General features: G+C 46.7%; 1 protein-coding gene across 2 annotated transcripts; it reads right to left on the minus strand.

The window, feature by feature from the left end:
• Positions 1-1,585: 1,585 nt before the first annotated feature.
• Positions 1,586-6,998, minus strand: LOC100681171 (epididymal-specific lipocalin-5-like). Of its 2 annotated transcripts, none has more exons than XM_003431055.3 (7): positions 6,831-6,998; positions 5,736-5,872; positions 5,116-5,183; positions 4,398-4,502; positions 2,636-2,743; positions 2,139-2,164; positions 1,586-1,797 (listed from the first exon to the last, which is right to left on the minus strand). In XM_003431055.3, exons 1-7 carry the CDS (start codon positions 6,924-6,926, stop codon positions 1,795-1,797), a joined length of 543 nt encoding a protein of 180 aa, XP_003431103.1. In that variant the 5' UTR covers positions 6,927-6,998; the 3' UTR covers positions 1,586-1,794. The 2 variants fall into 2 exon arrangements, with proteins under 2 accessions (XP_003431103.1, XP_003431102.1); XM_003431054.3 differs by having other exon boundaries at positions 1,586-1,846.
• Between the last annotated feature and the right edge of the window lie 3,442 nt (positions 6,999-10,440).

The raw sequence follows: 10,440 nt of genomic DNA on the forward strand, positions 1-10,440 counted from the left end.
TTTGTTTCTTCTTTCCTCCTCTTTCTATCTCCCACCCCCATCCACCTCACTCTTAGACTATGAACATGTGAAGGCCTAACCCATCTGTATATTTTTTTCCCAATGCTTAGTACAGTGCTTCCCCCACTAGACTGTAAGATTGTTGAGGCCGGGGATCATATCTACCAACTCCATTGTATTGTACTCTCCCAAATGCTTAGTACTGTGCTCTACACCCAATACCACTGACTGACTGTTTGCTCTCAACATGGTAGGTAATACTATTAATAAATAGTATTACTCCCAAGAACCACAGTGTCAAGTCCAGGGGATGGGCAGAGAAAAGACAGGCTTCCCTCTGGGAGCAGCCACAACACCCTGCTACCAGCTGCCGGGGAGATTTATTATTCTCCCTCTGAGACTCTGATTTAATCCAGGGTGGACTGGAGAACAGGAGGATTCTGGAGAAGGAGAGGGAAGTGGATCGGTGAAGGTGAAGGGGAGAAGGTGTCACACGCAGATTTGCTGAGGGGGAAACTGCTGATGTCCTCAGAACTGAGCGGAGAACCCAGGACTAAGGGGAGAAGGCTGTGGAGAGCCATTGAGGGGATTCAAGTAGGAATGTGAGGAGGCTGGAGGGACAGGAGAGGAAGATGAGTTTGGACAAGTGGACGATTAGAGTTCGGACAGGGCTGACCAGGTCTGACTGTGACCATTGGTTTCAGGGTGGGTGATGGGGGCCGGATGGGAACAGTGTGATTCTCTCCAGTCCCTGCTCAGGATCCCCAGAATTCTGGAACATCTCCCAGGGACAGAACAACTCATCTCTCCCTCCTATTTCCTCACCAACTGCATCTCTACGGGGCCTCGGGCTGACGTGGGCTTTGCATGCAGCGAAATGACTAGGCTGCTGGGTGTCTATCAGGTTCTGAGTAGCCAAATTTGGAGGATTTTAAATCCTTCTAGGAAACTTTCAGAATGGGCTCAGAGAAGCAGCTTGGCCTACTGGTTAGAGCACAGAACTGGGAGTCAGAAGTCAGTTCTTAACAAGTACCACGGTGATTCTTCTTCTTATTATTATTATTAGTAGTGATAGTAATAGTATGTACAGGATTCCAACCTGGATCTGCCTGCTGTGTGACCCCAAGCAGGTTATTTAACTTCTCTGTGCCTCAGGTTCCTCATCTGTAAAATGGAGGATAAGCACCGGTTTTCCTTCCTATTTAAACTGTGAGCCCCATGAGACAGAGATTGGGTCTGATCTGTTTGTATTGTGTCTATCTCAGTGTTTGGCACAATTATTATTAATAGCCCTGGGTTCTAATCCCGGCTACGCACTGGCCTGTTACTTATCCTTGAGTGAGTCTCTAAACTTCTCTACATTTCAGTTTTCTCATTTCTAAAATAGTGATTCAAAACCTGCTCTCCCTTCCCCATAGATGGTGAGCCCTTGTATGGGATGGGGTTTGGGACTGATCTATTTATGTTGTGTCTATGTTAGTGCTTGTCACATAGTAAGTGCTTAACAAATTTCACAATTGCTATCATCCCTTTATCTATAGACCAAAGACCTTGGAGCCGCCAGGATCCATAGAGCACAACAGGAAAAACTGAACATTAGTTTATTTAGCGTTGAGAAGAGATTTCCATCCACGATTCTTCAGAGAAAATCCCATACTGGAAAGGTGGAAAGAAGCGGGGGTTCTCAGATTTTGGGAAAGTTTCTGAGATGGGCAGATGGGGCTAGGACTGTGTGGATCAGGGCTTCTCTCATGGAACCTGATGTGTCTCCCCAAGCAACTGAAGGCACCGCTGTCACTGAAAGATGGGAAAGTCACTTGATTTCTATGTGCCTCTATTTTCTCATCTGTAAAACAGAGATTTAAATGTCTACTATCCCTTCCCCACTTAGTCTGAGAGCCCCATGTGGGATATGGACTTGGTTTGACCTGATTATCTTATATATACACCAGTGCTTCGTACAGTGCTTGGCACCTAGGGAGTGCTTAACAAATACCACAGTTATTATAAAGAGAAAATGATATCCCACTGGCATGGATTAAAAGCACCAAGTGAGCAAGGAGCATGACTGTTTAAGGCAATTTCCCCATCAGGCAGATGGGCATCTAGGAAGGACAGGGACAGAAAAGTTGACATACCTCGTCAAGTGCTTTGATGCACTCATCTGGGAAAACAAAGAGAATCAGTTACACTTGTTCCCTGATAATTCTACAATCAGCCAAGATGAGATAGGTGGGTTTACCCTGGTCCTGAAAAGGAGAGGAGTGGGGATGGGACCCTCCTGAAATCATTCCTTAACAATTACCAGTTGTTATAATTATTCCTTATTCTGAGTCTATTAGGCCAGGGAAGGTAGACAGGAGCAGGAGGTCCTGAGGAGAAGACTGTAACTTCCTTGAGGGTAGGGATTGTGACTGCCGACTCTATTGCACTGGACTGTCCCAAGCGCTTAGTACAAGTGCTCTGCACACAACAAGAGCTTACTAAATATCACTGATCTTTGTGAACAGGGAACATATCTACCAATGCTGTTGTATGCTCTCAACTATTTAGTCCAGTGCTCTGCATGCGGGAACTACTCAATAAATAGCATTGATTGATTGACTGATGAACTGATTGAGATCGCAGTGTTTACCGTCATTCTGAAGCATGACAATTTGATCTTCATTGTACTTATGGAAGCCCGTCTGGCTGATTTTCATGAATTGCTTCTTGCCGTTTTCACTTGGGTCCTTAGTCCGACCTGTGGCCAAGACAGAGAGAGGATGCTGGGAGATCCTTGGATTCTGGGGTTCTGGGACCTTCCAAGAAATAGGAGGGGATAAAGAAGCAAGGTGGACTTGGAAAATGAGAGAGGTCAAAGTGCTAGGGACCATAAAGTAGGGAGTAGCTATGATCATCATAATAATAATTATGGTATTTAAGCACTTACTACGTCCCTAGCACTGTACTAAGCGCTGGGGTGGATACAAGCAAATTGGGTTGGACACAGTCCCTGTCCCACATATGGCTCACAGTCTCAATCCCTAATTTATAGATGAGGTAACTGAGGCCCAGAGAAGTGAAGTGACCTGCCCACTGTCACACAGCAGACAAGTGGCGAAACGGGTATTAGAACTCATGACCTTCTGAGTCCCAAGCCCGTGCTCTATCCCCTAGACCATGCTGTTTCTCTTGTCTCTCGGAGGGAATCAGGAGCAATTAGTTGCTTTAGTTGGATGACTATGTCAGTGTCATAATACAAAGTCTTTGGTGTCTCCAAGTTGTCACCGAGCCCCACCTCCATGGTGGAGTCAGAGGTTGGAGGCATCTTTCTCTGAGCTTGAGGCCTTGGTTAAATCAGATAAGACTCTCAGGCCCCTCCTCTGTGTCTGGGAATTAGGAGTTAGGAATGAAGACGTCCGCACCACTCATACCCTTAATCTTAAAATCAGTGATATTTAGTGAGCTCTATTTGTGTGCAGAGCACTGTACTAATCACTTGGGAGAGTGCAATATAATAGAGTCAGTAGCCACAATCCCTACCTTCAAGGAGGTTACAGTCTTTTCTTCAGCACCTCCAGCTCCCACCTGCCTCCCCTGGTCTGATAGACTCAGAGTGAGAAATAATAATGATCTATTTTAAGATCTGTCTCCCCTAGTCAATCAATCAATCACATTTATTGAGTGCTTACTGCATGCAGAGCACTGTACTAGGTGCTTGGGCGAATATAATATAACAGAGTTGGTAGACATGTTAGACTGTAAGATCCTAAGGACAGGAATCATAGTTTACCAACTCTATGGCACTCTTCCAGGTGCTTAGTACTGTGTCCTCTACATAGTAAGTGCTCCATAAACTCCACTGAATAAATACCATTTATTAATTGATTGACTGAGATTGCCGTCCTGCCACTATGTTAGACTGTCAGTCCCACAACGGGTGGGGATCGTGTCAGGAAGCAGCATGGCACAATAGATAGAACATGGGTCTGGGAGTTAGAAGGTCATGGGTTCTTATCCTGGCTCTGCCACTTGTCTGCTGTGTGGCCTTGGGCAAATCACTTCACTTCTCCTGGCTTCGGTTACCTCATCTGTAAAATGGGGATTAAGACTGTGAACCCTATGCGAGACAGGGACCATGTCCAATCCATTTATGTTGTATCCACCCCAGCGTTTAGTAAAGTGCCTGGCACAGAGTAAGAGCTTAACAAATACCATTATTATTACATTATGTCTAATTCCCACCTTTATCATTATTATTATTATGTCTGATCCCGCCCACTTAGTACAGAGCTCTGCACCCAGGACACACTTAATAAATACTATTACTGCTATTACATTCAGTGGCTTTTACTCCTGCTTTCCTAACGAACCCTCTGACCCTTGAAAGGAGGAGAGAGGAATTTATCACTTACTGTAAAACATCAACCCATCGTGGTTTTCTCCGTCAAGATATGCAGTTATGTAGAGCACGGCGTAATCTTGGTAATCGGTATCTGATATGTACACGACTCTTTTCCCTGGATAGGGAATCCAAAAAACCCTCACAGTTTTTTGACACCTCAGATCGTCACACTGAAGCAGCGAGCAAACCTAGGCATGTTCCATCAAGGTGACATTTGAGATAAATTGCCTAAAGCAGCATCTTCCTGTCGGTGAGCTGGGCAGTCTCATCCAGCACGGGGTAGGCCCAGAAGAGGAGGTTGAGCCAGGGTGGATGGGGAGTTTGGGTCGGTCTTATGTTCCCTCAGCCTCTCCGGATAGTTGCCCCTTGAAGCTAATGGCATTTCCCCCCTTCCCCAGGATGCCCATGTGGGCTCTGCTGACACCATGGAGTGTAACAAGGTCAGAGGTCAAAGTGCATTCAGTGGCTGGAATGGTGTAGCACAGCATATTACAACCAGTGAGAAGCCTAGTTGACCTTGTTTTGCTGTTGACTGTTTCTGGATCTAGGCACAGGTACATTTGGACCAGTGATTCACATATATACCCTGCATATTAATGCATATATGCATCAGGCCCATTCTCCCTGTAGATGCCTTCCCCAACTCTAGTTTTTGCATTCAAGTTAGCTCCATTGCAACCCACCCAGGCCCAGACCTGACAGCTTTGGAGGAGAATGGTTCTACTTACCAGGAAAATCGTATTTCCCACTGATTATTTCTTTCCCAACTAAATTTTCTACCTGGCACCCTCTTGTTCTGGAAAGCAAAAAAATCATCCATCAGACCAACGCTGATTTCTCTGACTTTGTCCTCCACTCCCACCCCCATCATCGTCAACGTTGTCATCAGACCAACGTCCTCCACATCTATAAGAAACATATTTTGAATTCCCGCCTATGCACCAGGTGCTTTTCTAGATCTCTTTCAAGGACGATTAGCACAGGACTGATTAGTATCCCTCTAGTAGAGTTGAATCACCCAGGGGGGCATCTAGAGGGTTTGGGGGAATTCTGAATCTATCTGGACTTCGAGAGGATCTTCCCAAAGTCAATCCCAGCCCCGGGGAGGGGAAGAAGATTCAGAATCACCCAGCCTGTCCCAAGAGGCCAGACTGATCCACTCTCCTAGGAAGGCCACGGACCCTGATCCCGACCCTCACCTAAAAATCACTTCTGGACAAAATCATGACCTGGTTTGACTGAGATTACTGGGCACCACTGGCCTGTGGCTACCCAGCTTATATCCCAGTGGATGGGAGCACAGGATGGCCCCTAGAGATCAGTCAGGGGATAGACTTCCCACACTCACTGGTGATAGGAAAACTTCAATCGAATTTGGCCGTTCTCCACACTAACAATGGAACCTGCCATCTTCTTCTCACCCTTGGGTGCCATTAACTGTTCCGAATCTGTTGCCATTCCGATTACATACCAGAAGCCTGAAAACTGGAGAGAGTGATATGAGTGAAACTTGCAGTCATAATGTTCAGAGAGCTTTGCTATCTGAACTACTAAAATCACTGAACTAAGCACCGGGGTAGATACCAGATAATAATAATAATAATGATGGCATTTGTTAAGCGCTTACTATGTGCAAAGGAGATCAGGTTGTCCAACGTGGGGTTCACAGTCTTAATGCCCATTTTACAGTTGAGGTAACCGAGGCCCAGAGAAGTTAAGTGACTTCCCCAAAGTCACACAGCTGACAAGCAGCAGAGCCAGGATTTGAACCCCTGACCTCTGACTCCCCAGTTCGTGCTCTTTCCAATCGGGTTGGACACAGTCCCTATCACACAAGGGGCTCACAGTCTAAGTACGAGGAAGAACGTGTATTTCATCCCCATTTGACAGATGAGGTAAACTGATCGACTTGCCCAAGGTCACACAGTAGGCCCGTGGTGGAGCCAGGATGAGAAGCCAGGTCTTCTGATTTCCAGCCCTGGGTTCTTTCCACTAGGCATCTCACTGGCATGGGAGCGGGAGAGATATTCAGAGGGAAATTAGTCCTGGAGGGAGAGCACATGAATTGACAGGAGGCAGAAGGGATCACCAATGGGACTTCAGAATACCAGATGGGGCGGTCCATGGCGACCTTACGGATATTACCCTGGGCTTGCTGTCAAGTACAATTTTGAACAAGTAACCCCTTGTTTTTCCCCAACCCTTTGTTTGACTTCAGGTCCAATCTCTCTTGCCATGTTCTCCAAGTCCTTTGCCTTTCCTTCCCACTTTTCTTCTAAGCTGCAGAGAAGGATATGTCCCAATGCCAAGACTAGGACAGAGCAGCTGAAAAACGGATTGTCCTCTATGAAGCCAGCTGACTGGGCACTGTTAAGAGGGACCTGGGGATGGAGCTCAGACACTTTCCCCCCCGACAGATAGGAAACCACCATCTGGACGTTACCTTGTTTAAATCAAAGTCCTTCTTGAAGGGAACGTTACTTTGGGCATGATTTGCCCAGATCAGCCCCAGTATGGAGATCAGCAGTGCAGAGTTCATCCTCGCAGACGTCCCCCTTGCGTGGCTCCACCACAACTACCCAGGGATCCTCTGTCACTGCTGCCCGGCCTCCCCTGACTTTATGTCCCTGGGTGATGCTGAGGTGGCCAATCAGAGGGCAACGATCTTTCCCATTCTTCTAGTGCTGCAATGACTCTGATGATTTCATTATGGTAATATCTGAAGTAAAAATGATTGGCATTGGTGGTGCGGGCTTCTTCTTGCAGTTATGGGAATGATCAGTTCACAATCAAACCAGCCCACTTCTCTTCTAATAACTGTGGTACTCATTAGACCCTTCCCCCCACCAGGTGAAGCAGCGTGGCTTAGTGGAAAGAGCACGGGCTCGGGCGTCAGAGGTCTTGAGTTCTAATCCCATGCTCCACCACTTGTCAGCTGTGTGACTTTGGACAAGTTTCTTAACTTCTCTGTGCCTAACTCATCTGTAAAATGGGGATTAAGACAATGAGTCCCACGTGGGACAGCCTGATAAGCTTGTATCTACCCCAGTGCTTAGAACAGTGTTTGGCACAAAGTAAGCGCTTAACAAATACTGTCATCATCATCATCAGGTGCCACACACTATAATAAATTCAAGATAATCAGACTGGATACGGGGATATGGCCCCTTTCCCAAACAGGGCTCACCATCCAAGAGGTAGGGAGATCAGGAATTTTATCTCCATTTTACAGATGAGAAGACTGAGGCACCCAGAGGTTAAGCAACATGTCTATGGTTACACACAAAGTTTGACCTCAGCTAAGAGGAAGTAGTGGAGAACAGTGTGGGGGTTATCAGGAAGTAAGAGGAGAGCACTCCGATGACATTCGGCCAACCCATGAAGGTACTGGGCTCTGGGTGATGTTAATAATAATAATAGTTTTGTGAAGTGCTATGTGCCAAACACTGAATTAACTACTGAAGTAGACACAAGATTATCAGATCAGTCCCTGTCCCACATGGGGCTCGCAGTCAAAGAAGTAGGGAGAGCAACGATCTTGTCCCCATTTTACTGAAGAGGAAACTAACAGTAATAATAATTGCGGTCTTTGTTAAACACTTAATATAATAATGTTGGTATTTGGTAATAATAATAATAATAATGTTGGTATTTGTTAAGCGCTTACTATGTGCAGAGCACTGTTCTAAGCGCTGGGGGAGATACAGGGTAATCAGGTTATCCCACGTGAGGCTCACAGTTAATCCCTATTTTACGGATGAGGGAACTGAGGCACAGAGAAGTGAAGTGACTTGCCCACAGTCACACAGCTGACAAGTGGCACTTATTATGTGCAGAGCACTGTTCTAAGCGCTGGAGTAGATACAGGGTAATCAGGTTGTCCCATGTGAGGCTCACAGTCTTCATCCCCATTTTACAGATGAGGTAACTGACGCACAGAGAAGTTAAGTGACTTGCCCACAGTCACACAGCTGACAAGTGGCAGAGCTGGGATTCGAACCCATGACCTCTGACTCCCAAGACCGGGCTCTTTCCACTGAGCCACGCTGTGTTGAACACTGGGATTAGGTGCATAAGAATCATGGTGGACCCAGACCCTACCCAACAAGGGACTCACACTCTAAAGGTTGGGGACGTGGAAACAGGTATTTAATCCCCTTTTACAGATGGAAAAATTGAGGCACAGAAAGCTGCAACATGGCATAGTGGATGGAGCATGGACCTGGAAGTCAGAAAGTCATAAATTCTACTTTCAGCTCCACCACTTGTCTGCTGTGTGACTTTGGACAAGTAACTTCTCTTCTCTGGGTCTCAGTTTCCTTATCTCTTAAAAATGGGGATTGAAACTCTGAGCCCCACGTGGGACAGGGACTGGGTCCAACCCAGTTTGCTTCTATCCACTCCAGCTCTAAGTACGGTGCCTGGCACATAGTAAGCGTTTAATAAATATCTTAAAAAAAAATGACTTGCTTAAGGTCTCACAGTCGGCAAGTGGAAGATCTGGGATTAGAACCCAGCTCCCCTGACTTCCAATCTCATGCTTTTGCCACTAAGCCATGCTGATTCTTTAAAGTCCGCTCCCTTCTCCTCTCCCTACACCCTCGGCCCAGCTGGGCAGGGGACCAGGGAGGAAGGAAGGGGCAGGGAGGAGGACAGAACAGCTTTAGAAACTCACAGGGTCAGAGAAAGGTCTTTGGAGAAAGGCAGCCACCCACACAGCCCTGATCCCATCGCTTTGCTACTCCTGTTTCCTGCATGATGAAGTCCTGGTGGGTTTGCTGAGATCCAGAGGAGCTTATTTAACGATCATCATCCAAGATAAAGAACCATAGGGTTCTTTGAAGTTCCTGAGCTGGGGCCCTGGGGTAAAAGTCATTGCTAAATGGGGACAGGGAGTCCTTTCAGGGTCAGGGAATCCAAACCTGGCAGGAAGCCCAAGCTGAACCAAGAAGGGCAGAATAATAATGTTGGTATTTGTTAAGCGCTTACTATGTGCAGAGCACTGTTCTAAGCGCTGGGGTAGATACAGGGTAATCAGGTTGTCCCAAGTGGGGCTCACAGTCTTCATCCCCATTTTACAGATGAGGTAACTGAGGCACAGAGAAGTTAAGTGATTTGACCACGGTCACACAGCTGACAAGTGGCAGAGCCTGGATTCGAACCCATGACATCTGACTCCCAATCCCGTGCTCTTTCCACTGAGCCACCTGCTTCTCTAGTACAAGGGGACCCAGGAGAAAGAACTCCCAGCTTTTCTGGGCTGCCCTACTGTCCCCGAGAGGAACAGGGGCTCTGTCCAGTCTTACTGTCTTGGAAAATGTAAACTCGCTGTGGGCAAGAACCACGGCTGCTAACTCTCCCAAGTGCTTAGTACAGTGCTCTGCAGGTTAATTGACTGATTCATTCACCCCAGCTCCTGAAAGAGGGCTTCAGCTCAAGGTAAGGACTTGATTGAAGAGTTCGCCCACCTGCTCTGTAAATGAAGTGTGTAAGTGACACAGAAGAAAGAGTGGATACAAGGGGTTAGTCGGGGAAGACCTCTTGGAGGAGGTGTGATTTTTAGAAAAGCTTTGAAGGTGGGGAGAGTGATGGTCTGTGAAATATCAGGTGCTCTTTTCACTAGGCCAGAAAAGCTACATGGGAGTCAGAAGACCTGAGTTCTAATTCTGGCTCTGCTTCTTGCCTGTTATGTAACCCTGGGCAAGTTTACTATTCTGTGCCTAAGTTACCTCATCTGTAAAATGAGGCTAAAGATTTGTGAGCCCGATGCGAGAAAGGCACCGTGTCCAACCTGATTAGCTTGTACCTACTCCAGTGCTTAGTACAGTGCCTAGCACATAATAAGTGCTTAACAAATACCATTTAAAAAAAAAGTGGGGGGAGGGAATTCCAGCCTAGAGTGAGGATGTGAGCAAAGGGTCTTTACTTTTTCTGTCAAATTGAGATGGATAGAGGAAAGGGGAGCAGAGGGAGGAGGTGTTTTGCTGTTCTGAGAAGATGAAAGATCAGCATGGTGTGAATTCGGTCCTGAGTGCACAGAGGAGCTAGAGTTG

Source organism: Ornithorhynchus anatinus, chromosome X4 (genome assembly GCF_004115215.2).
Source record: "Ornithorhynchus anatinus isolate Pmale09 chromosome X4, mOrnAna1.pri.v4, whole genome shotgun sequence".
NCBI lineage: Eukaryota > Metazoa > Chordata > Mammalia > Monotremata > Ornithorhynchidae > Ornithorhynchus > Ornithorhynchus anatinus.

Excerpts from the sequence above, each read along its gene's own strand:
- LOC100681171 (XM_003431054.3), bottom strand. The coding sequence starts at position 6,926 with ATGAACTCTGCACTGCTGATCTCCATACTGGGGCTGATCTGGGCAAAT. Across the intron at positions 5,184-5,735 it reads TTGAAGTTTTCCTATCACCA|AACAAGAGGGTGCCAGGTAG; the intron begins GTGAGTGTGGGA and ends TTTGCTTTCCAG. Across the intron at positions 4,503-5,115 it reads TGGGAAATACGATTTTCCTG|GGAAAAGAGTCGTGTACATA; the intron begins GTAAGTAGAACC and ends TTCCCTATCCAG.